This window comes from Mauremys reevesii, linkage group 7 (genome assembly GCF_016161935.1).
Source record: "Mauremys reevesii isolate NIE-2019 linkage group 7, ASM1616193v1, whole genome shotgun sequence".
NCBI classification, from domain to species: Eukaryota; Metazoa; Chordata; order Testudines; family Geoemydidae; genus Mauremys; species Mauremys reevesii.
The window spans coordinates 4304951-4331833 of record NC_052629.1 but is presented as its reverse complement, the minus strand read 5'-3'; the positions used below and the strand labels follow the sequence as shown (position 1 = coordinate 4331833).

The window sequence follows — 26883 nt, the reverse complement described above, 5'->3', positions numbered from 1 at the left end:
ACCTGGTGGATGGTCCCTGACATGCCTCAGGAGAGCCCACAGCAGTTAGCATTGCTTGGGTCCAGGGGATTTAGACGCAAAGGAGAGAGAATACCACTGGGGAAGGTATGGTCTAGCATCTGCTCCTTTGCAGCATAGTAGGGACCCTGGGCTCAACCTTCACTAAGGGGGACCGTCTCCTTGGGTTAAAGATGGTCCTTCCCCCTTCCTCTAATCCACAGCATGGGAGTAGGGCTCAGTGTAGTGCAGATCCTTGGTCTGCTCCTGATGTTTCTTTCTCCTCCACTTCTGGAGATCAGTCACCCAAGGATTCAGCAGGGGCCTGTGTACATTAGGGATCATCACGTGCTGTGCTGGAGTGAAGGGGGGCACAGCCCCCATATGACTCAGCCAGGTTTCACTGGTGCCATTAAGGATGTGACAAGCACCCTACGCAAGAGGAGCAAGCAGCTTCTCCTCCCCAGGTGCTGGGACGTGTGATACCGGGGGAATGTCGTCTAGTGGTTAGAGTAGGGGATGGCTTCAGGATTCCTGGGTTCCACTGCCTAGTTCTGCCTCACTTTGTGGCGCTAGGCAAGTTGCAACCCTCCCCCCATCTATGCGTCTGCTTCACCAGCTCTGAAATGGGGATGTAATAATTATTACCTGCCTCAAAGGAACACTGGGAGAATCCACTAATGATTTATTATTAGTGCTACTGAGGTTCTTATCTGTGGCAGGGAAGCCCTGGACTCTGAGCTTGACAGAAGGTGGGAAAGGAAAGAGATTGAATTTCAGAGTCCCTGCCTGGAAAGAGCCAGCTGTTTGCTTCTGTTAAGGCCAGATGCTGACTGGGTTCTTTAGAAGGTTGTTTTCTGAACCCGAAGCTGCAAGGCCAGAGCTGAGGAAGGGTGGAAGTTCGGGAAGGAAGATACTTACAAGCCCCCGGCCAGCATCACTTGTAAAGGCGCGTGGAGGACCTGAATTCTCTGCAAAGAAATCAGCCCAGAAGAAGGTGAGCCCGGAACGTCGTCCCTGAAGTTATCACAGCCAACGTCCAACCCAGCCAGGGGCGAAGGAAGTCTTTCCCACAAGGAGCTCAACGTGCTTGGTGGATCTGTGATCAGATCTAGTCTGGCATATCCCTTGTTCATATCCCTGATACCCACATGCTTTCTGGGGCTCCCTTAAGGTCATCTGGAGCTCCAGTGGGCCCCCATAACCCAAGAGGGCCAGCAGAGGCGGGGGAAACTGAGGAAAGAGCACAAGTGAGAGAACCCCAAGCCCTACAGACGGTCGGGGGGGGCAACGGGAGAAAAGAGGGGGTAACAGAGCCACGGGGAGGTCTGACTACCAGGAGAGGGGAGCTGGATATGGATGTGGACAAGATTCCACTGGATGGGGATGATGGAGGAGGAACTCAGACCCTCCTGGACCACTCACCTTCATGAAGGGGAACTTCTCCAGCCGCTCCATGAGAATCGGCAAAAGAACTAGCCAGAAAGAGAGAGAGGCGTCAGGATTTTATCAGCCCAGCCGCCCCATTCTCTGCCAGTAGAGCTCCCTGAAGAGCCAGGGGCCAAGCAAGGCGAGATCCAACCACAAGGAAAAAGCCGTCACGGGAGGTCACCCCTCGAGGTCTCCCTGCCTGGCTCCCAGTGGCCAGGGACACGCTTCGTGTCAGAGCCACCACACCAGTGCTCCCACTGCCAGTCGCTTACACCCAGGAGGGCCAATATCCCTGCCCTGGCCCACCTTCTGACTGCGGAGCCGAGCAAGCACCCCTGCTGCGAGCCAAGGGCAGGGAAAGGAAGGGGGCGTCTCCTGTCGCTCTGCAGAGCCCGCTGGTGGCAGGTACAAGAGGGGCACCATGAGCCAGGGAAGATTTCCATCCAGTGGCTGAGCCATGGGGCCATCAAGGTGCGTGGCGGGTGTGTGGGGAGGGGAGCTAAAGAACAAGGGTGTGAGGAATCCCCAGGGGTTGGAGGAGATGGGAAATGGTTCTTTAGACCAAACAGGCAATACCTGGACAGTCTATACAGCGCCTTCCGTCAGAGGGTCTTGGCGCGCTCTGCAGACACAAAACAAACCACCCCGAGAGGCAGGTACGCTGGGCCATTGTACAGATGGGGAAACTGAGGCAGAAAGAGGTTCTGGGCCCCAGACATCAGGCGGTCCCAGCCTTTTGCTCTACTCACTGGTGTATCCTAGGCACCAGCCTTTCTGTGCCCAAATGGCTCCCAGACCGAGTTTCATCCCTCCTCCGCCTCCCGCCAGCCCCTGTACTGCTGGGTTGCTGGGCCGGTTGCAGGCTGCTGCCTCTGTCTCCCCCCCAGATTGCAGGGGCGGCGTCGCTGCTGCTCACCCATGCCAGGCGCTGCCATGACGATCCTGGAGATCACCACCTGGGTAATCCCCTTGACTGCAGCGACCTGAAAGCAAGGACAACAGTCAGCCAAGCTGCTCCAAGGGCTTTGTCTGATGGGGCAGTAATGCAGCTAGCTGGGCTGGTCCGTGCTTGCTGCTCCAACGCCTTCGTGGGCTGCTGGGGGAGAGGGGGTGTCCAGGTTTGAAGCAGCTGTGTCATTTACTCCAGTCCCATCCCCCAGCCTCCCTCCCCCGGGAACGGGAGCGAACACGTCCGGATTGGCCTTGCGATGGCAGAGTTAGGATCAGAAAGTCAGCAAGGCTGGGAGCTCAGACCGCTCTGCAGTTTGTCTCACGGGCCCGCACCCCACCCCCCGTTCCTGGGCCAGCTGCGGCATCAGCTTCCATGGAGACGCGATCCCAGAAAAGGATTCAACGTGTTTTCAGGTGGCTCGGCTTGCGGGATTGGGGAGACATGAGCAAAGCAGCCAGGCCGTCAGAACCCATTGGTGACAGCCACCCCGTCCTGCTCCGCGACGTACCCTGGAATGGCCCAGCTCACAGTCCTTCTCATCCGTCACCATGATCCCGTTAATGAGCTCCCTAAACACAGACAGGGAACCATGAGTGTCTCAAACCCAGCCTCCTGGGTCACCCCCCTCCCCACAAAAACAGGATGGGCCCTCCTCTCCTCCCCGCAACAGTGCAGAATGGTCCACATCTCCCCTCCCCCCAACTCTAGGCCACGCCTACGCTACCTTTGCACAAGGGTTGCAGACACCTCCAAAATTGGCTCCCTGGGGGTTTATAGGCTTTGACCCTTGACTCTGGTGTCATCATGAAGCCCAGTGCATTGTGGGTGTAAATGCTACCCAGCTGGAAGGGCAGTCATCTGATCTGAGCAGGGATAAGATAGGGGGCAATGGAGAATCAGGTCCTTTTCAAACCTGCTGCCACGTGGGCCAGAACCATGTGAACAAGGGCCGATGAGGGCAGACGGGTTGCAGTGTGTCTGTTTTTGTTGTGTGTTTGTACAGCACGTACCACAGTGGGGTCCCTGGGTGCTACAATGTGCCCTCCCCCAAATCACCCGTGGGTCCCTAATTTATCATCTCTTTCCCTGGGCTGGAGCAGCACCCCAGGCTGGCAATAGCCGCAATAACCCCAGCTAGACAGAGATGGCATGGACAGCTCCCACCCGCCTTGTCTGGCACAACTGGTACCCCTTCCCTGCACCCTACTGAAAGGTGCTACCCTAATTCAAACAGGAATTATTTCGGGGAGGGTCCCTGGGCTGCGTTACCCAGGAGGTCACACTTGTGGATCACAGGGGTCCCTCCTGGCCTTGGAATCTATGATCGTTCATAGGAAAGTAGAGTTTTGCCATGGTGACTATGACTCCTGGCTTGTTTCTACCCATAAGGACCACTTTGTGTTGGTCTTTATCCACTCCTGGCCCACCACTCTGCTGCCAAATTCATCAGAATAAAGCAGCTGCAACCGCCCATAGCAAGACTCGCCCGTCGGTGTTTTAATACATGATTCAGACAACGTGCCCAGTAAATCTCTGGCAGGGAGATCAGGTAGCCGGCTCAGCCCCCTCTCCATCATCCTGATGCAGGATTTATCGCTAAACCCCAGGGCTGCCCTTCTCCGGCCACGAAACCGGCAGAGAGGGGGTGAAATGAACGGCTTGTGCAATGCTGCCACCTATGGGAGGCTGCTGGAAACAGCACCTACCCATCTCACAGGACCACTGCGGGAGCGTGGTGACAGCTCTGCTATCTGTTAATACCCCGACCCCACCAGCCACAGCAAGAGGATTTTGTCACCGAGACGCAGGTTTGGTTTTAAAGAGCTGGGAAAATCTGATCATCAATAATACACGTCGTTCTAACCGCACAGTTAATGCGTTTCTATGGGGTTCATCCCTGGAGCATCTGGGCCCCTCATGGCAAGCTAACCATCCACATGTACAAAAGCCTCCCAGATACTGCCCCTCTAGCTGCCCAACCACCAGGTTTCTGCAGCAGTGGATTCGTTAGGCAGGCAGGCAGTAGATCAGACAGCCTCTGCAGAACCCCTGTTCCACAGCTCCACGCCTCTGCCACTTGGGCTAAGACAGAACACCCCTGGATCGCTCTACAGCAGGTGCCTTAGCCTCCAGACCAGCCATTGGAAAGAATTTTACACACACACACACCCTTGTGAGCACAGCGTCAGGCCGGCCACACTACCGCGCAGCTGGACCAATAAACGTCAAACTTGGATCAAGCTCACCAAGACCTCAGAACCTCGGTCCTGGTGCATTATCAGAGGGAAAGAGCCGTCAGCGGGCCCTCAGCAGACAGCGCTCAGCTGCTGGTTCAGGAACCATAGCAGGAGCGCCCCAGATGGCGTTAGCCACCATACCCAATGCCATTACACATGCTAAGATAAAGACAACCAGGCCTCAAGCTTCAGGGCCACAGGGGTCAGGAAGGAAAGGCCCTCTTCTCCGGGTCCGTTTTGCCAGGTCCGTCAAGGGGTTTTTCCACCTTCCTCTGAAGTGTCAGCTACACTGAAGGAGGCCAGATACAGGCCTTCATGGTCAGGTCCGGTCTGGTAACCCCCATTATCAGTGGTCCATCTAGTCCTGCATCCCGTCACCAATAGCAACCAGACACTGCGGAGGAAGATGCAAGTGCCTCTCTGAAGGACGACCTCACAGCAACATGCCAATAGATCAATGTTTAGTCTTAGCCTGGGCAGCCACCAGTTGGTGAGTCCTGACGCAGGTGGGGGAGAGTTAAAGGGTTTAGGTTAAAAAGCCTCGAAGCAGAAAAGCCTAGAGAGCCTGTGTTTATAAAACAGACACTGAGAATCCCCCACTTACCCACTGCCAGTGAGATTTGCTTACAAAACACTACCTCACACGACCACTAGTGGGCCTTTTAAACAGGCTCCTCCTCCCCTGTGGCCTGTTTTCAGCAGCTCCTAAAACAGCCACTCACAGCCCAGATGGGACGTTAAAGGCAAAGATTAGTGTGTTTAAACCTGCCAATCAACAGCTGTTTTTACTCCTAAAACACCTGAGCTGTAGTTGGGCTCAGAATAACCCAGCGCAAACCCAAACCCCTAGCTACAAGTCAAGGCAGACGCTTCCCATTCGGTCCTGCTGACAGTTTAGAACGTGGGGGCGGCTCTCTCAGCTGTGCAGGCAAGTGCTGGTTTTTAGGAATAATATCAAACATGTACATCAAGCTTTGTACAGACATTAACAGCCTAGCTCAGTACCATCACACTGATGGGGAAACTGAGGCTGAGAGAGGGGACGTGACCTGCCCTCACAGCAAGCCACTGATAGACAAGAACAGAGCCCAGGAGTCCTGGCTCTCGGATCTAGGCTCCAACCACCGGTTAACACAGCCTCTCTCCTCATTACAAAAGTCACCTCTGCTTGTGGTTCCAGATCCCCCATCCTTTGGTTTTTGACAAGGTCCAGTAGGCCGGAGCACATCCCTGGAGAACAGGGACAGACTTACTGTTGCCTCATCATGGGGATGTTCACACAGTTGGCGGCAGCCACGGCTGCGAACGGGACCCAGCGTGCCACGAGGGGCGGGGCTCTCTAGGAAGGAAAGAGACCGAGGTGAGCATGGCCATCACAACAGGCCTGGAACCGTCCTCAGTGTCCCCTAGGTGAGAGGAGTTGCTGGGCCTCAGACCAGCAGGAAGCCAGCAGCCCAACACGCAGCGTGAGAACTGGCGCCCTCAGCAGGGAGGAGCGACTGACTCGGGGACTGAGCTCCCGGGCAGGACTGACTCTCAGAAGCAGAGACGTGTAGGGGAAGCTTGCTCACTGCTGCATGGGCCAGGCCTTCAATGAAACCCTCCAACCCTCAGGGGTTTCGGCCGGCACCTTTCACCCAAATCAGACCCAGCCGCTAAATCAGGTGGAAAAAAATCCTGAGACCCAACTTCCTTATTCAACCCACTCCCCTGTGCTACAACAGCCGGGCCAGCTAGTAGCTGTGTCCGGCTGCACCTGGGGCTAGTGCTGGAGTACCGCCGAATGCATCAACAGGGCTGGAAGATCAGCACCCAAAGGCCTGGCAAGGAGCATGTGAGGCAGACTGCAGTGAGAAGCCTAACGAGACGGGTCTGGACACTGGGGTCTACCCAGAAACCTGCTGGTATCTTCACAGGGAGGGAGAGATGGTTCCAGCAGAAGCCACGTTTGCATGGCTGTATGCTAGGGGCGAGGGCGTAGCTGCAAAGGCGCTTTGGACAAGGAACCGGGGCGTGTGCATCACAACTAGGCATCGGGGTCGTGACCGCCGTGTTATTAAAAGGGGAGGACGGGTGTAGTATGGGAAAGGAGAACAGCTGTATTACAGCAAGGGGATTTTAGCTCCTGGAGTGGACAGGAAAGACCAGGTCCCCTGTGGTGTACGCTGAATGCCAGATCACTGGATCTTTAAAGGGGCTGTTGAATCAGTAGCTTGTCCATGGAACTGACACTCCTGCAGAAAGCCTTTGGGGAGAATGCAGAGCAGCTGCATTCAACCTGGGGCCGGCTTACGCTCGATTGCAACAGCCAGGGCACCAGAGTGGACCTGTCTCAGTGGCACCATCGGAGAAGCAGATCTGACAAGCGGTGGAGCCAGCAGCGCCCTCGAAGGCAAGTCCCCCTGGTTTGCAAGCAGAGAGCCTCCTACGCTGCACCAATGCCCTCTTCAGATACCCCCGCTCCACAGTGTGTCCCCACCGCATGTACGCACAGTGGACCCCCGCCGCGGTACCTTGGTGTACAGGTTGAGTCCCACCGCGGTCGCCAGGGCTGTGCTGGTGGCGGTGACGTAAGCCACTCCGATTTGCCTAGACAGTAATTTACGGGAGGAAATAACACATAACTCAGCAATTCCCAGAGGCTGCCTGAACAAGTGCCTGTCCCCTGGGAGAGGCTGGGAGGCAAGAGGCGTACATCCTGAGCGCTCCCCCAGACAGGTTCAGGACTGGCTCCCACATGGGCTGCGGTTCACACCCTGGGAACGTTTCCACTTGGGGAGAGAGCGCAGGAAGCGCGGCCTCATGGTTAAGGCACAGGACTGTGAGGTGGGGAAACTGGATTCTGTTCCCGTGCCTCAGCTTCTCCATCTGTGAAATGGGTTGATACTACGTCTCTCGGTGTTTGTAACATGCTTTCTGACCCTCTATGGTAGGGGCCAGAATATTCTTAAGGCGCTGAAATCCTGCGGCTCATTACATGCCCTTGCTGGCATCTAACTCCCAAACTCTCTTCCTTGGCACATCAGATTTAGGCAGCTCCTGCAGTTATCAACTTTTCTAACTTTCCAAAGACGCGCAGCCACCTCTGGGGTGGAGGGCAGCAGCCACCCCATCCGACGCTGCTCTGTGATGCAAAGAGGGGACGTGTTGGCCAAGGACACCAGGGCAGATCGCTGTCCACGCAGAGCGGAACGGACCCTGGTGACTGCAATGTCCGGCCCACTCCAGCTCCCCTGCAACTCAGCATATCGACCTGGATGGAATGAAGGCCCCAGGGCCTAGTGTTCCCCAGCAGTCAGCACCTTTGGCAATGGGGTTCACCGGCAGACCCTCCCTTCCTTCCCTCCCCAGTTCTAAGTCCCTGGTGTCCCGAGGCAGAGTGAGGGACAACCAGGAGCTGGTGGCAGCACAGGGCACCCAATGTGATAGTTCCCATGGCAGTGGAAGGGTTAAACCAGCCTTCTGACCCCAGGGAGCAGCAGGTGCTGCAATGGTCCCTTCCATGGGCAGGTGGGAAGGGCCGGCCCCCCTTGCGGGTCACCTCTGACGAACTCCTAACACAGAGCCTGGGGAGAGGGACCTCTGGGTGCGTCTAGGGGCCCACGGAAGGGACAGCTCTTCGGTGAGGTCAAAAAGACTCAGGTCCAGATATCTAAGCCAGGCAGCCTCCAGTCCCATGTGCCTTTAGACTCTGCCCTGGGGCTGATCCTAGGCATGGCAAAAGCAGCGCTATGCCTAGCCACCAGCGCCACAGCCACCCCCTGTTCAGAGACAGCCTAGAGATGTCACGCACCAAACAGGAGCCCATCTCACCCAGTGCCCGGGGAGGAATGGCAGGATTGCTCCTGACAGGGCATTTCCTCTCCCGGCGACAGGGGCGGATACCTGGTTGCGAAGCCCAGGAGGCTCTGAGGCGGCGGCAGATACTCACGTGAGCGAGATGGGGCAGGCCGCGTTCCTGTTGGTGTAGTTCACCAAGGCGTTGAACGACTGGTTCACCCACTGCCAGAAGACGACTGCTGGGACTGTCCTGTTGGGGGAAGACACCAGAGCTCAGCCCGTGCGTTTTGACCTCCCCCTACCCGCCAGAGCACCCAGTCGCAAGGCTGAGCTAGCTGAGTGTGAGAGTAAACATCACCCCTATTTTGCCGAGAAGGAAACCGAGACACAGCTACCTGCCTGAGGTCCCACAGCAGGCAGCGGCAGAGCTGGGAAAAGAACCAGGAGTCCTGGCTCCCACTCCACAGGGCCATTAGAGCAGCAAGGTGGCCAAGCAGCAGGCAGGAGCCTGGGCTCTCAGCTGGGCAGGGAGGATTCCTGGGGGATTGGTTCATTCCTGCCAAGCTGTGCTGAGCCCAGGGGCGGGCCTGTGGTGGGCTCCGCCCCCATGGCCACTCACTCCACCAGGCACCACATCAACCTGGATGAGTTCTGCTCCACAGCCTGGCGTGTCCCTACCCCTTCGAAGGGAAGGACGGTCTGTGGTGACGGCGTGTGGGTGGAACTAAGGATCTTGGCAGAGATCCCCAGCTCTGCCAGCGACTCATGGGGACTTCTCGGGCTCCACACTCCCTGCACCTCAATTTACCCATCTGTCAAATGGGGGCAGAGGGGATTCGTTCCTTGTCTCACGTTGCCAGCGTGACTTCACTGTCTGCAAAGCACTTGGGGATCTGTGGGCAGAGGGGGATAGAAGTGAGAGGATCTTTCACAGGCCAGTTGGGGACTGGATGCTCCGCCCTTTAAAGGCCAGGAAGGGGATAAAGATCATGGCTGAGAATATCTTGAGCCACACAGTTTATTGCTCATGCAAAGGGAGACTCCACCTTCATTAATCCGATTGGTCATTACCTGAGGACTGGCAATCCAGGTAGCCAATGGCAATACGAGTTTAGAAAAGAGGTGGAGCTAAGTGCCTTTTTGTTCCTCCCCCTGCTAGTCCCGCCAGCATCCGACTCTACACTAGAGCTGGAAAAGGTCCCAGCCTAGGTCTGTTGTCTGGAGTCAGGGCAGGGTCATTCCCTACGGAACATTCTCCTTGAACGGTATAGGAGGGACACAGGGGAAGGCAAACACGGGGGCATCTTTTAATTCCACTGACACACACAAGAACAGGAGAGGTTTTTTCCAAGGGTGAGAAAGGAAACATTGTGCTACAGATTCGGAACGGTCTCTCTTCAACAGTGGCACTCACTGGGAGAGGTGGGATCTGGGATTTCAGACGATACAAAGGAACAGGAGAGGCAAGTTTAAAAAAAGAGCAGCCAGAGCCCAGGACTGGCTTTGGGTTAATAATTAAAGGGCTTTTAATCAACAGCAGAATCAGTTATTAACTGAAAGAAGAAAAACATGCGAGTGAAGCAAAGGAAAGACATGGCCTTAATTGGGCAAAGGACTCATTTTTTGCCCAAATATTTGGATGTGTTAGAGGCCGGGGCAGAGAGGAGGGATTTAAATCTAATGAAACAGAAATGTTAGCAGGCCTTTTTTTTAAAAAAATGGTGTCTCTGTGCTCCATTTTAACATTTTCCTGCCGGGTTGCAGATCCCAACCCAGCCATGTCTTGCTGGAACCTGAAAACGAAAGGGGACAGTCAAATTGACCAGTTTACCTTTCATCCTTTTTTGAAACTAACCACCCCAACCAAAAAAAAAAAAAAGATGAATTAGCAGAAATGGTGACAAGTAATTTCACTTGCTGTAACCTCAGAGCAAGGACACGTTTCCTCCACGAGCTCAGGATTTCTATGGTGACCACGTTTAAGCTCCTGGGGCTCGGTGGAAGGGCCAGAATTTCAAAACATGGCAGAGGAGGAAGCTGTGGGGGTTTGGCACAAACTTGGACTGCGTAGCTATTGGTGCAGGTATTTGTAAGGTCAGGCACAGGCGTAAGTTAAGGCAGTAAAGTAATGATCTTGCATGCCTCAGTCTTGTAAGAAAATATCTTAGCTAAACAAGGCATACAGCCCAAAAGACTTAACTGCTTATGCTAACTAGGAGTAGGCCTAGATCATAAGATAGGACACCACAGAGGGCTGTCTGACCACAAGAATGCCATGGTAACTAATTGGCACATATGCTAATAAGCTTGAAGTAAACGAACATGTAACCTATGGGAGAAGGGCACCCCGACATTAGTAGGGCCAGGAAATACAAAGAAAACCCTCCTAAACATGCATTAAGCACAGCGACGTCCACATAACACATTATAAAAGTTGTATCCCGGCCTCTACGCCTTGGGGAGATGTAACGTGTTGCCAGGATGACGACCCCTGGTGATGCTGAGGAGGACGATGATCACTTTGAGTCCCTCTGCGAAGGACGGTGGGAGTATACAGATGCTCAGACGCCCACTCTGTATTAGCGGCATCTATCATGCTGGGCTGGAGCGTTTGCAACTTCACTAAGTTTGTTAATAAAACTAACACAAATACAGAAGGTATTTCCTAAGAGTGAGTGTTGCAACCGTGCACATCGGGGTTCCCAACTGACCGGTAATTTTAATAATACTGGGCCTGATCTCAGGAGTGTTGATGGGGAATTCTTAAGTAATCAATACAATTAATACACAATCTCTAGATCAGGCAACAACTATGTGGAGAGGAGAGGGAGGACTGAGAGGCCAGCCCAAAGGTCGTGAGCCCCAAGGTCGAGAGCAAGCACACAGTGCAAGGAATACAACCGGTAAATAACATTCTAGCAGCGTATGACAAGTGCTACGCAGGCCCATCTGTCTCCCTGCATGAAGATCACCAGTGTTTCAGGACAGGGGTCAGAACAAACATGAGACTGGATTGGAAATCCTGGGGAAATTACCTTGCCCATGAGGTTTAAAGGTCCCAGCCGTGTCAATAATTCAGGATGCTGCTGCACTGAGTGGTCAGAAAGGCTCAGAGATGGAAGATCAGGTTTCTCTTCATGTTTATCACATCATGGGTCCGGCCCTTCCAACTCCCCTCTGTCTAGGTGTTTACACCGTGCCCATTACCATGGCATCCATGATGGTGGGATTAACATTAGAATCCATGGTGCTGCGGAGTCTGCCCCCCTGCCCTTCACCACCAGGAGGGAGCTAATCCATACGGTCTGATGTGGCTTCCTGCAACTCACTGCGGGCAATTCCCTGCTCAGCCTAACAGGGACAGCTTTAAAGAGGGACTGGGAAAGGGGTTCTCGCTGCCCCCCCTGCAGCTCCTTACCTGTAAAACTGCAGCATGAAGCCCGTGATGGCCATTCCCCCGGGCACCTGAAATGACATCCTCCCAATCAGGTTCATCTTCTCGCCCGAGTCTGGGTGGAATGCAGAGTCGTAGAGCTTCTTGGCGTAGAACAGCTGTTCCTGGCTGGTTCCCGGGGGTACCAGGCCAGCCCTGCAGGTAACAGAAAGAGCAACGTCCTGGGAGTTTGTCAGCTCCCCACCCCCAGACAGTATCAGACTCCTGCCAATCTCCAGCCTTCACGTACTGCCATGCCTGCAGGGTGCCTACAGAATGGGCTTAGGTGAGCACGGCTCATGTAGGGGGGCAAGGATGCGTTTGGTATATGCTCTGAAAGGGGAGCATCCATGTTCTCCATACGCCCCTCAGTATCCCCGCACTATGCAAGACCCCTGCTCTCCAGCCCCACCACCTCTAGGATGTCCAGATACCATCACCACCTTACCTACCCAGAAGGGCTGCATGAGAGCTCCCTATGGCACCTGCCCATGCAGACCCATAAGAAGCCAAAGACTCTGCTGGGCAATGTGAGATGCCCCTCCTAATCCCAACCCCCGGGGTTGAGCACATGCAATCTATTGGCTGGCATGGGGTTGCTCCCGCACATACTGTCCACTCAAGCACATGCTACTATGTCACCCCCTTGTGACGAAGATGGTACAATACCACTGCTGAACAGAGAGGGAAGCTTTCCTCACCCCACAGGTTTACCTCTCACATACAGCAAGGGCAGGCAGCAAACAGCCTTCTACCTTCATTCAGATCCAGTGGCCGCCCGGCCATTTACCTGCAGCTTTCCACCAGCACCTTAGCCCGGTCCAGCTCATGTTCAGACACCAGCACCGTCCGCGGGTCTGTGATGTTGAAGAAATGCTTTAGGCGCCCCAGAAAAGTGTTCTGGTCCCAGCGCGGGGCGTCAATGCTAAAATTGGTCAGCCTGATCATCGTTTTAGCGGGGATCTGGAGGGGAAAGAGAAAGGGGAGAACTTTTAAGAGGAAACCTTCCCCTAATCCCCGCAAAGGTTTCTGGACGAGAGTCCTGCCACGTGATCGGCTTTCAGTCGGCACTTCCCCATCAAATGGCCTGGTGAGCAAACACGGGAGACGATCCTTCCTCCCAGGGCCAGGAAGAAAACCCAGTGAGTGAGAGTTAGGAGTTGCTCAATCCACTAGCCCAAACTGGCTTTTGGTCTAGTCTCCCTTTCTTGCCAGCCTGGATTTGAGCCAACAGGTAAGTGAAAGGCAGGGCCCAGAGCTGGGGGAAGAGGGCATTCGCCTGACATGAGCTCGGCCCTGCAGGGAGCCAAGAAAGTAGATTTAAAAAACAAAAATTCTCTAGCCGGAGCCCTTCACCCGCTCCCAGAATTTGATTTCTGAAAACAGCTGGGCAGCTAACCCCAGGCCAAAGCAGGGGAAGGAGTAAAGGGAAGCTGAAGTCAAGATATCTCCACTTTTGATCCTATAGTACAGGCTTCCTCCCTGGAGGCCCGGTGTCCCCGCTCCATTTGGGCACATGGCCCTGTCTCCTCCCACCCCACCTTCCATCTGTGCAGCTCTCCTGGTTAGAGAGCCTGCCCCCTCCCGCGCTCTGCCCGCTTCATTAGCCATCTTACCCTGCATCACAGGGTGTGCTACATACTATGGAGCAGTGAGAAAGAACACGTGGCTAAAAACAAGCCCTGGCTAATGTGCTTCTCTCTCCAAAGTGCGCCTGGCTTTAGCAAAGTATTTAATTAGCCGCCACTAACTTCTTTTCCTCGCCTGCAGATTATAGTGATCTCAGCCCAAGAAGCCCTGGAATGCGATTCCTTCTGAGGACAAAAACAACGAGGAGTCCTTGTGGCACCTTAGAGACTAACATTTATTTGGGTATAAGCTTTCGTGGGCTAGAACCCACTTCATCAGACGCATGGAGTGGAAAATACAATAGGCAGATACAAATACACAGCACATGAAAAGATAGGAGTTGCCTTACCAAGTGTGTGTGTCGGGGGGGGGGGTCAGCGCTAACGAGCCAATCCAATTAACGTGGAAGTGGGCTATTCTCAACAGTTGACAAGAAGGGGTGTGTAAAGGGGTCGGGACTCACCCTCCGCCTCCTGCTGGTGGTGGAGTTAGTTCTGTCTGCTCTGTCGCGCGCTCTGCAGGCCGGTGATCTGCTCTGTCTGTCTCCCCCCCCCCCCCTCCCTGACCCGGTGGCCTTTACATGGGGGGTGCTGCCTAGCAGTAACTTTTTCTCTCAGGGTTTCCTCTTCTCCAGGAACCCCCTCCCCCCACCCCCTTGCTGCAGTATGCCTCAGTGTGTCACTACTGTCTAGCCCCACCTCTGGGGGCAGCAGCTCTCAGCAGCCTACTCATCACAGGCAAAGGGGTTTGGACCCTGTGCTGCCCTGCCCCCCCCCCCTCTGCCTGCCCCCCCCCCCAGTACCTGCCCCTGCCCTGCCGCAGCTCCTGCAGCTGAGCCTGCCCTCCCTCCCCCTGCCCCCCCCCCTGTACCCCCCCTATAGCCCCTGCAGCTCTCCCTGCAGCCCCAGAGAGACTGAGAGAGACTCTGAGCTGAGACTGTTTCCTCCTCTTTTTTTCTGGCCCTGGCCGGCCCCAGCCTCAGCTGGCCCCAGCGTGGCCCCCCAGCCAATCAGCCCAGCCCAAAGGCCTTTTTCTTCCCTGTTTTTTCCTCCCAGGCTGGGGGGGTCAGCCTGGCCCCTCCAGGGGCAGGGTGGAAATCACTTTTGTAGTGCTAATGAGGCCAATGTAACCAATGTAGCCCATTTCAAGCAGTTGACAAGAAGGTGCGAGTATCAGCAGGGGGAAATTAGTTTTTGTAGTTACCCATCCACACTCAGAATCTTTATTCAGATCTAATTTAATGGTGTCCAGTTTGCAAATTAATTCCAGTTCTGCAGTTTCTCGCTGGAGTCTGTTTTTGAATATTTTTTTTTTTTGGAAGAATTGCCACTTTGAAGTCTGTTATTGAGTGGCCAGGGAGAATGAAGTGTTCGCCTACTGATTTTTGAATGTTATAATTCTTGATGTCAGATTTGTGTCCATTTATTCTTTTGCGCAGAGACTGTCCGGTTTGGCCAATGTACATGGCAGAGGGGCATTGCTGGCACATGATGGCATATATCACATTGGTAGATGTGCAGGTGAACTAGCCCCTGATGGCGTGGCTGATGTGATTAGGTCCTATGATGGTGTCCCTTGAATAGATATGTGGACAGAGTTGGCAACAGGGTTTGTTGCAAGGATAGGTTCCTGGGTTAGTGTTTTTGTTGTGTAGTTGCTGGTGAGTATTTGCTTCAGGTTGCGGGACTGCCTGTAAGTGAGGACTGGCCTGTCTCCCAAGGTCTGTGAGAGTGAGGGATTGTCTTTCAGGATAGGTTGTAGATCCTTGATGATGCGCTGGAGAGGTTTTAGTTGGGGGCTGTAGGTGACAGCTAGTGGCGTTCTGTTACTTTCTTTGTTTGGCCTGTCTTGTAGTAGGTGATTTCTGGGTACTCTTCTGGCTCTGTCAATCTGTTTCTTCACTTCAGCAGGTGGGTATTGTAGTTTTAAGAACGCTTGATAGAGATCTTGTAGGTGTTTGTCTCTGTCTGAGGGATTGGAGCAAATATGGTTTTAGAGCTTGGCTGTAGACAATGGATCGTGTGATGTGGACTGGATGAAAGCTGGAAGCATGTAGGCAAGTACAGCAGTCAGTAGGTTCCCGGTATAGGGTGGTGTCTGAGGACGTGCTCAATTGAGACGTAATATTGGCTTGGTGTCCAACAGAATGTAGTAAGAAGAGCATGGAATCCATTTTAACACCACTATTGAGCTGCTTATGAATGATTTTGTGACCATACTCGCCTGGGCATGCGCATATGTGTATATATAATTCTCTGTTGAATATGCTGAACATTTTGTTGAGTGACATTTTTGACTCCTTTTGAGCGCTTAAACAGCTATATGTAGCGACTTTTCAAGATCTGTCTGGTGACTTCCTGCTATGTGGAGTTGGCAACACTGCCAGGCTCTGTCTCTATGGGCTCCTCACTCCTGGCCCTCTGTGCTCTGACCTTCCAACTCTGGTGTTACAACTGACACCTGCTCCCTAGGAACTGTACTGGGATCCCATAGCTCATTGCATGGAGGCTGCCACACAGTCATCATGACCTTTGCCTTCCCATTTGGACTGGAACTGAACCAGCAACCTACAAGGAGAACAGCTCCTTGCCCCATAACTGTTCCCCTGAGCCAGCCTGGCCCAACGTCAGTCAAGCTCTGATATTGCGGGACAGTGGAGGTTTCAGATGCTTTGCCCGCTGGCACTTTATTTTGGACTTTTTTAATCCCACTGATAAACTCCTTGGGAAGTTCAAAGCCCCTGGAATTCTGGACTGGATCACTCTGGGAGTTCACCTGAAAAATACAGTCTGCCTTAAAGAGAGATTTCTGTCCTGCTGCCAGGAACAGAGCCACCTAGCTACCCAGCAGGAGAGTGAATCCATAGTGCAGCCTTTACCAACACACTATTTACTTACATCACGCCATCAAATGCACATTAAATGCACCACGCTCCCCAACCCCACTTAGCACTAATGCAATATTAAGGTTGATAACGCTTAGCATTCCTTTAAATAGGTCTGTCTACATTCCACATGCTTCACGGACACTATCTAATTAATCAAAGACTTTCAAACTCTCAGACTTCCGGAGAAGTTAATGCTGCTCTTAGGACATTAACTTTGGCACATTGCACATCCTGCTCATTTCACTAGGGGATTTAACAAGCAAGCAATATACTAAGTTTTATAGTTAAAGAACACCAGAAGTTAAGACACTGAATTTAAGCAACATTGAGAAAGAAGCCTTAACTTGGCATTCCTAGTCATCTTTTTTCATCGATTCCAAGGCCAGAAGGGACCATTGTGACCATCTAGTCTGACCCCCTGTCTAGCACAGGCCTTCTGAGCACTCGACCCAACACTAAACTTGCAGTATCAAGATCACTTTTTTGCAATTAATTTCCCTGTGTTTTTAAAGCCAAAGGAGACAACGGAAGGTATTTTGCTTGGGCAATTTGCAGTCTGTGCTAACAGAGCTCGTAAATTCTTTGATTCTGGGCCTATGCCAGAGACTTTTAGCCCAACGATGCACTCGGTTTATAAATACTGCAAACTTCCTCTATTCTTGATGGACTTTATAACGTCCTTGGATATGGAATTATTTGGCCTGTAGAGTATACAAGATCCATCAGCTTGGTTAATGGACTGAGTAGGTTTGTTGTTATCAAACCCCGCAAGAAGACAAGTTCTACAGAAAAATCTGCAAGATGGGCAACTTCTGAGCTCGTTGGCTGATAAATGCCAAGTATTCTCATTCTTGTATTCTAGAGAGCCAGCCATCATTGCAGTACTGGCCTGGGAGCTAGGAACGCCAGAGTCCTAATCATAGCAGAATACATATAGTCTAAGCCTTCCTTTGAGCTATGCAATGGAATGCACACCTTTGGGTGTTTAGTATCTAACAATCTACCACTTCTTGGTAACAGATGTTCTGAATGCCACGCCTGGGAGAGTTGTCACAGCACAGGGCCTTAGGGAAATCACAGGAATGAGAGAGAGAGAGAGAAAAGGATTCTCGGTTCCTCTTCTCCATCCCCGCTGGGGCAGTATCGGTCCCCACAGAGCACCGTGAAGTCCAGTTTCAGACATCCCAGGAAGCGTGCGTCCCGTGGCTGACTAATTAAAAAATCCTGTGGACCGATCCATTGTCGCTGATGGGATTCCTGCTCTCACACTGGAACTAACCTGCAATTTATCAGACAATTGCAAAACATGGCAGCCTGGCTAACTTCAGTTGTCACTGGGGGTGGGGATGCCCCATGCCAAACCCATACCCGACCAACGCACTCGACAGCACTTGTTTTTCCCGCCACCGAAGTGGGTGCATTTTGAAATGGACTGGCATCTCCCACTGGGGCCACGTGGGCTGCCGCATAAATTACTTCAGCAGCTGCCCAGTGCTGCTGTCCTGCCTACATTGCTGATTGGCCTAGAGGTCTCAATGGAAGGAAGGGGTGTAGCATCAAAACGGGAGGAGACAACTGCCATGCTCTGGGGATGATGATGGGGAGCAGGAAACAGACAAAGTCCTTTTCAGCCATCAGCCACATTCTCTTCTCTCCACTCCTGCAGTGGCTTTCATTTAGCCAGCCAGCTACAGAGCATCTCACTTACAGGTTGCCTCCTACCTCTTCATAGCTCCTGTAGAGATGCAATCAAGGGAGAGTAATGTGTGCAAATCCAGAGGCAGTGCAGTCCAGTGGCTAGAACTGGGAGGCAGGAGTTGAGCAACTGGCCCTGCCAGTATTACGTAGCTTCCTTGGGCGTTGTTAAAAAAAAAACCCACTTGAAATACAGGTGCAGTTTTGAAGTCTGGTTTTGGTGGTGGAAACATCGGGGAGGGGGGAGGAAAAATAAGAGACTGGAAAATGAAATACTCATCACTTTGCTTGTCAGTTTGTCCCAAGTTAAAGCCCGCAAAGGAGCCTAATTATTAATCAGGACTTCACAGAGAGTCCAAGGACCTTGTACTGTGCATGGGAATGTGACTTGCCGTTGCACTGCTAGAAAACAGTCCACCAAGCTGAATCAAGCTTACAGGTCTCAGTGCTGTGCTTGACCTCTGAATAAATATTAAACTCCTTTTATGAATGTGCATCATTCTCTCAACATGCACAAGACATTCCAGTCACCAGGGGCCTGATCTGAACTCAGTGAGACCCACGCATTCATTTCAATGGGGTTTTATCAGGCCCATGGGGAAGAAGATGGTGTTTGACACAGTAACACAGGACAGTCTCATAAGCAGGCCAGGGATATGTGGTCTAAATGAAATTAATGTAAGATGAGTGCACACCTGGTTGAAAGACTGTACTCAGCGCAGTCATCGATGGTTTGCTGTTAAACGGTAGGCCCTAGCTTGCAGGATCCCACAGTGGTCAGTCCTGGGTCTAGTACTAGTCAATATTTTCACTGATGACTTAGATAACAGAGTGGAGAGTATTCTTACAAAATGTGCAGGTGACACACTGATGGGAAGGGCTGCCAGCAGTTTGTAAGGCAGGATTCGAATTAAAAATGACCTTGACAAATTGGCGAATTAGTCTGAATTCTACAACATGAAATCCAATAAAAGACAAGTACAAAGTACTTCGTGTAGGAAGGAAAAAAAAAATCAAATACACAACTACATATGGGAAATAATTAGCTAGGTAGTACTACTACTGAGAAGTATCTGGGGTTATAGTGGATTACAAATTGAGTGAGAGTCACCAATGTGATGCAGCTGCAAAGGCGGCTAATATTCCAAGCCGCATTAAAAATAAGTGTTGAATGTATAACACAGGAGGTAATTGTTTTGTCAGCACTGGTGAGGCCCCAGCTGAAGTACTGTGTCCGGTTCCGGGTACCACACTTTAGGAAAGACGGGGAAAAACTGGAGAGAGTCCAGAGAAGAGCAACAAAAATCAGAGGTTTAGAAAACCTGATCTCTGAGGAAAGGTTAAAAATATTGGGGAAAGAATACTGAGGAAGGACCTGGTAACAGTCTTCAAATACGTTAAGGGCTGTTATAAAGAGGATGGTGATCAATTGTTCTCCAAGTCCACTGAAGGCAGGGCAAGAAGTAACGGGCTTCATCTGCAGCAAGAGAGATTTAGGATTAGAAAGTTATTCCTAAAATCTAACCATAGTAGTTAAATGCTGCAATAGGCTCCCAAGGAGGGGATTCCACAACCTATCACTGGAGGTTTTAAAGACCAGATTGGGCAAACTCATGTCTCAGGTCTAAATTAACTTGGGCCCAGCTCAGCACAAGGGGCTCGACTTGATGACTTCTTGAGTTCCTTCCACCCCTACAGTTCTAGGATTCTAAAAACTCTAACGTCCATGGGGAGGGAGAAGCAGCTATGGAAGAGATACACCTCACAGTGAGGGAAGAAAGAGACAGAAAACACTGATAGTAAAAGCAGACCAAGGAGAAAAGCCAAATCAGAAAAGACTAGAAGAAAGAAGGGACTGAGTTTTGCAGTGAACGTGGGGATAACCTACCACATGGGAGAGTCATGAGTTACAAACAGGAGTGATTTAAAGGCCTTTGAGATTCTTGGCTGGAGGGAAAACAGCAGTCAAAGAGTTAATTTAAAGAAAAGCTTTGAAAAAGAAGTCTGAGGGGAGTGGAGCTATACAGGCTCTGAGAGAATGAAGGTGTAAACCAGACAGATGGAGATCAGGGCTGAGGGAAACTGATCTATGAACCTCAACACCTCAGTGGTGCAACGCCACTGATGCAATGGCACTAAGGATGTATTTAGCACAGAACATTTCCAATTGTACAGTGTTTGCTTTGCCCAACATTGTGACTAAGTTTTAATGATGCTTTGGCTGATTTTATGTCTTTTCTCCCACCTTTGGATGGGGTGGACACAGTGAACTAGTCCCTCACCCCAAGAGCAGCCTCCATCCCCCTACGGAGGTTAGGGATTTCCCCCTTATTTTCCTTTCAGTGGGCCATGGAAGACAACATAATCTAATTCAACATCTCTCTTTCTGTGTAGAGCAGCAAGCAGGGAGAGAGGAAGGGGCTGTGGGTGGGTAGCCCCCAGCAAGGGACGGGGTGAGGGGGAGAGCGAGGAGGTGAGGATTTCACCACCTCTGTGGCTGTTGTCCAAAGCCCGGAAAGATGTTTCCTTTTAGTTCCAAAGGAGAAACTGGCTCAACTAACATTCAGCCACTTGGAAAGGTCCAGAAGAGTTACCATGGCCACGGCAGAAACATTCCATCAAGCAACTGATGTGATCAAAATGCCGTTAACCTAACAGAGCTTGAAACAGCTACTGGGGCAGGGGGGAAGCAAAGGGGGCTGCATTTTTCAGAAAACTGGTTTAAATAAACACAGAACCCAGGCAGTCAACAACTGGCTTTATGAGAGATTTCAGATGATCCAGGAGCTTGCTCCATGCCCCTTCATTATGCCCAGAGTCTGTTTAGAGAGTCACCAGTTGCAAATATTCCCAAGGCTGTCAACTCTTCCCACTGGATTGGGTTTCAAAAGATTCCTTGTCTTGCAACAGCGGGTTTTGCTTGCATGGTTTCAATGTGCCACAGTTTCAAGTCTCAACCCTCCATCCCCTACCACAGTGACATGTGGCAGGTTTTCCCACACCTCACTGGTTAGCCCAGGCCAACACACACTCCCTCTTTCCCCGCTTCCTCGCATGAGGCTGCAGCTGGGCACCCATGGTTAGCCTGACATGATTCAGGCTACAGCAGGTACAAGGTGTCAGAGGAAATCTGTTTGCTCCCTGTCAATCATGTAGGCCCCACCCATTAACTCAGGCACTCTGAAACATTGTGGAAGAAGAACCTATAGGGTTTGGACAAAGACCTTTGTGTGCATCCTGACAGCACAAACTCTGGCCCAGCCCCTGACCGGCTCCCATGGGGATTTCTCTTCTCCCACAAATCACCACGGGTCCATCCAAAACACAGCAACCAAAATTACCTTCCTAGGACACAGCCTGTTTCACCCACATCACACCCACTCCCCACTGGCACCCTTTCCAGGTTCTACAACTCCACTTCTCCCCACCTGTCTGAGCTCATCTCGGTCCCCTCCACTCTACCAAGGATGCACCTATGGCACTGCACTGGCTCTCTCAGCTCCCCTGGGGATTTTCACTGTATGCCACACACCCACCCTCCAATTACACTGCACTGCCCTCCCCCCTTTGGATAACCTAGGCTTTGCACTGTACTCACCTTACTAGTCCCTCGCCAATAACATCCTTGTCTCCACACACAGCTTACACTGCACTTGCCATCTCTTCTCGGAGTCTCTGGGCTAGATACTGCACCCTCCCACCAAAACCAAAAACCGCTGCACTCTTCTCTGACCACTTGGTTTGCACGCTACCCTCCCCCTACAGCACTGCACCCCCCCCAGCACTGCACTGACACTCTTCCTTCCCTCATCCACCCCCCAACAGGGTGTACACTGCACCCCCTACCCCAAAGAACTGCACTTCCCTCTCACACCTCCTGGGGTTAACACTGCAGTCCCCCACAGCACTGCACCCTTCCCCTCTCCCATCCATGCCCTCAACAGGGCAAAACACTGCACCCCCCTACCCCAAAGCACTGCACATCCCTCTCACACCTTCTGGGGTTTACATTGCAGCCTCCCACTGCACTGCACCCCTCCTTTCCCCTCTCCCATCCACCCCCCCTCAACAGAGTGTACACTGCACCCCCTACCCCAACGCACTGCACTTCCCTCTCACACCTCCTGGGGTTACACTGCACCCCCCACCCCAACGCACTGCACTTCCCTCTCACACCTCCTGGGGTTACACTGCACCCCCTACCCCAACGCACTGCACTGACACTCTTCCTTCCCTCATCCACCCCCCAACAGAGTGTACACTGCACCCCCCTACCCCAAAGCACTGCACTTCCCTCTCACACCTCCTGGGGTTTACACTGCACCCTCCACCCCACAGCACTGCACTGACACTCTTCCTTCCCTCATCCACCCCCCAACAGAGTGTACACTGCACCCCCCACCCCAACGCACTGCACTTCCCTCTCACACCTCCTGGGGTTACACTGCAGCCCCCACCCCAACGCACTGCACTTCCCTCTCACACCTCCTGGGGTTACACTGCAGCCCCCCAGGGCACTGCACGCTCCTTGGGGCTTGCACTGCCCCGCATTACGCCGCGCTCCCCTCTCAGACCTCCCGGAGTTGACACGATGCCCTCCCCCCCATTACACCGCCCGGCTCCCTACCTGCCGCTGCCCCAGGCAAGAGCCCCGCTCGCTGTGTCTGGCCCACGTGGATTTCGCCGCCCCGCTCCCTAACGCGTGGCCCTTGTCAGCCAATCAGAGCCGGCCTCCCCCACGTTGCCAGCATCAGCACAGGGCCTGGGACGGGAGCCAAGGGGGTTTAGTACGCATGCGCCGGACAGGGAAAGCCCGAGGAGGGGCACGAGGCCAGCACTGGGCGAGGCGGGATGTGTCTGACCCCGCCCCCTGCCGCACGTGCGGCGTGCGTGCCGCGGAGCAGGGTGACGCTGTACGTAGGAGGCGGTGCGCATGACGCAGTTGCCCATGGTAACCCGGGAGCCGCGTAGAGGATGGTGAGTGCGGGATATGAGGGGGGGCTGGGCTGCTGGGGGGGCAGCCAGGGGAGGGTCCTGCTGTCTGGGGGAGGGGCAGCCTGAGTGGGGAGGGGATTGGGGTCGCTGGGGGGCAGCCTGGGTGGGGAGGGGGATTGGGGGTCGCTGGGGGCAGCCTGGGTGGGGAGGGGGATTGGGGTCGCTGGGGGCAGCCTGGGTGGGGAGGGGGATTGGGGTCGCTGGGGGCAGCCTGGGTGGGGAGGGGGATTGGGGTCGCTGGGGGCAGCCTGGGTGGGGAGGGGATTGGGGTTGCTGGGGGCAGCCTGGGTGGGGAGGGATGCGGTGCTGGGTTCTAAGCCGAGGGGGAGGGATGGGGGGCAGGGTGCCGGGGGTGCAGCCTGGCTGGGGAGGGATAGGTGGGGGCTAGGGTGCTGTGGAGAGGGAGGGAGGGATGGGAGCCCAGCCTGGGAGGAAGAGATGGGGGCTCGGTGTTGGGACCAAGCTTGTGGGGGAGGGCAGGATGGGGTGGGATGCTGGGGGGCCCAGCCTGGCTGGGGAAGGGTGGATGGAGGAGGCTAAGGTGCCATGGAGAGGGAGGGAGGGATGGGGATCCAGCCTAGGCGAGGCAGGAGGGATGGACTGGAGGGGCTAGCCTGGATGGGGAGGAAGGGATGGGGGGCTGGGGTTCTGCGAGCCAAGCCTGGATGGGTAGGGCTGGATGGGGTGCTGGGGTACTATGAAGAGGGAGAGATGGGGGCCACCCTGGGGGGGTCTCATTGGAGGAGAAAGGACAGGCAGGTACTCAGAAGTGTCAGGCATGCAGTGCCAGGGGGAGGAGGGGTTGACACAGCTGCTGCAGAGGAGCACCCCATCCCCCCATGAGGTAGGCTAGCCCTAGGGCAGGATGGTGTGCAGGGTGTGTGCAGGAACTAAAGGGACGCAAGCTTATGACAGTGAGACAGAGGATGGGTGAAAGAGGTGAACAGCCTCCAATAGCCCCACATATAGGGCTACATTCAGTCCTCAGATCCATAGAGATGGCCTGGTTTGCACACACTGGTTCAAGGCAACCTCATTTTCCCTAACTGAGGAGCTACACGGACAGCGTGCTAGGAGCATAGCACACGCAGCATCTTCATTGTGATGGTTCTGCAAGCTACATTCCCCACCCATCCCAGCCTGCAGAGGGAGAGATGGGGGCCACCCTGGGGGGTCTCATTGGAGGAAAAAGGACAGGCAGGTACTCACTCACAAAAGGTGTGGAGACAAAGGCCAAGAGGCCCTGTTCCCTTTTTGTTCAGTTGATGGTGGGTCATTACATACTAGACACAGTGGTCATCACAGGAGCTACATCTGCTTTAAAAACGAGGGCAGTTACATAATGCAGTGGAGCACTCCACTAACTACACTTGGGCAGCGGCTGCTGACAGATAAAGTTGCACTTTTGCTTTCCGAAAGTCTCAAACTTTATAGTCTGGGATTTGCTGAATGGTTTCTGAGCATTTAGTGTGTGTGAGATGGGGTGGGCGGGAAGGAAGTAGGTTTTACTTAGTATTAAACAGAAAGATACACAAATGTATTTCCCATATACTAAATCAGCGTTTCCCAAAGTGTGCGGTGTGGCCCCTTGGGGTTCATCAGAGACTAGCTGGGGTGGGGAGAGACATGGGGAGCACCCCAGCTAAAGACCCTGACATAAATTGTTCTCCAGAATCTCAGTTTTCATTTAAAAAAACAAAACAAAACAACAAATACTAAGTCTCTAGTTGTTATGGCTGTGAAGAAAACTTTGAAAATGTGAAGGGAGCGAAACTGCCGCAGAGATCAGAGTTTGCAGAGAGCCTAAATCCATAGCCCTCAAGTGTGAATTGCCCCATTCTTTTCAGTGGTTACTCATTCTGATGCCAATAATGAGTTAACAGTGTTGACATTTAAATTATTTCAATGCACATCAAAGCATATAAGAAATGCGTGGAAGTTTAATATTATGAAGATCTATACCAGCATTTCCCCAAAGTGTGGGGAGGAGGGCATGAAGTAGCAGCTGGGGAAAGGAAGTGAGGGCACAGCAGATGTATAAATTGAGAGATGGGGAGATTGCAATCCCACCATGTGAAGTTTAACAATGAGAGCCCAGTCAGTTTTGTTGTCCTAAAAGAGGGCTCATCTTTTGAAAGTTTGGAAAATATTTTGTTAAATGGCACCTGTGGCTTTCTTGCTACTGTAAAGAACTATATTTACATGTTTATGGCACTTTATTAACAGGCATCAGGCAAAGAGTATAATAATTTTGTACTTATAGGGCCTTTTATTCAAGGATAGCAAAGTGCTCTATCATGATGTTCAAGTATTATCCCTTTTTGCAGATGGGGAAACTGAATTATAGAGAGGTTAGGTGACTTGCTCAAAATTATTATATGGAGACAGGGTAGTTTCTGCATAGTTAAAAGTGCAGTCAGGCACCTTAAGGCTGATTGTGACCTATTCTTTCCAGCAAAACCACAATCCATTTATTGTCAGTAGTCTCCTTGATACCTAGAATTTTTTCCAGAAATTGAGAATTTTCTGAGATAAGATTTGGAAAGTGAGTCCTTTTAGAAATGTTTGCGTATGGTCTAATAGTTTGTTGGTGCTTTTATCTGCCCAATAAAATTACATTACATCACAGGGTTTTGTTTTTTTTTAAAGAGTGTGTCTTAACATTTACTCATATACACCGGTTAGTTATCAAAGACAGGTATGCTGAAATATGTACAAACATGTTCCAAAAACTAGACATGAGTTTCAAATACCAAAACCAACAGAAGGAAGAAAAGCATGCAGTCATTGTCATCATTGACACCCATAGATACACATTTTGTGTGTGAGTCTTTTTCCTATGAAAATCTGCATGTGACACATTGCTACCAAATTTAAAGGATGCAAAAGAGTTTGATTGCAGTTATGCAAAGGCATGCACAGAAGGACCCATTCAGATATCTCCCAGTGTCCAAAATAGAAAACTTGGTATGACCTCTTTTGCTAGAAAACGATGTCAGTCGTTTGAGCAGGGAAAACTTTTTAGGTGATTTGACTCCAGCAAAAGTTAAATTTTAATGCAGGAAAAAATGTATACATTGAATGACACCATAGTCTGGAGCTTGCACAGCAAGTAATTGATTTAGTTTTGCCTGTGTTAGAAGTATTGAATAAGCTGTTCTCAATAGATTACGGCTCTTTAGTTATTCTGAAAAAGGCTTAATGCTTTTATGTAACATCTGGAGTTAGGCAGGCTAAGAGAAAGTTAATCAAACTTCATGCTTCAGGGCATCAGCTGCATTAAGGAAGGACTCCCCACCCTCACATACTGTGTACAGAATTGTACAATGGATCAGGAATGAAACATCAGCTACTAGCCACTGCTGAAGGCATGATATTAGACTCGATAGACCATTTGTTTGATCCCACTTTAGCAAATCCTATATAAATACAGTGAAACCTTCACTAACCTTCCTCGAATAGGCATCCTCTGTCTTCCGCAATGATTTTAAAGTTGTTGTTATTACCCTTTACTGTAGAGCTTAGGAGCCCCAGTCAGGGACCAGAACTCCACTGTGCTAGGCACTGTACAAACACAGAACAAAAATATAATTCCTTCCCCCAAGAGCTTACAATCTAAGTATAAAACAAGAGACAGCAGGTGCATAGACAAACCAGTGGAAGAGTCATCATTCATCATTCATGCCCGTCACCCCAACCGGGGTATGGGCCGCCAACCACAGATCTCCAGTCTTCTATCCTGGGCCATTCGCTCTAGCTGGTTCCAGGTATAGCCCATTGAAGACCCTTCTTTTCCAGGCTAAAAGTCTCTGTTAACTCTATTTTTGGCGTTTCTGTAGCAAGCTGA

At 52.1% G+C, this 26883-nt stretch overlaps 1 protein-coding gene across 4 annotated transcripts in view; it reads right to left on the bottom strand.

The window, feature by feature from the left end:
* The window catches only part of SFXN2 (sideroflexin 2), a 104158-nt gene that overhangs the window by 3135 nt on the left and 74140 nt on the right, over nt 1-26883 (bottom strand). Inside the window, exons 1-10 of one of the 4 annotated variants that reach the window (XM_039547741.1) lie at nt 22669-22856; nt 12621-12793; nt 11816-11986; nt 8549-8647; nt 7131-7206; nt 5871-5956; nt 2889-2949; nt 2345-2411; nt 1423-1472; nt 919-968 (exon numbers count right to left, since the gene is read on the bottom strand). In XM_039547741.1, the coding sequence (XP_039403675.1) occupies nt 919-968; nt 1423-1472; nt 2345-2411; nt 2889-2949; nt 5871-5956; nt 7131-7206; nt 8549-8647; nt 11816-11986; nt 12621-12778 (818 nt within the window). In that variant the 5' untranslated portion in view covers nt 12779-12793; nt 22669-22856. Of the gene's footprint in view, nt 1-918; nt 969-1422; nt 1473-2344; nt 2412-2888; nt 2950-5870; nt 5957-7130; nt 7207-8548; nt 8648-11815; nt 11987-12620; nt 12794-20530; nt 20554-21639; nt 21713-22668; nt 22857-26883 lie in introns of those variants that run through there. The other 3 variants (XM_039547743.1, XM_039547744.1, XM_039547742.1) reach the window with 3 other exon arrangements.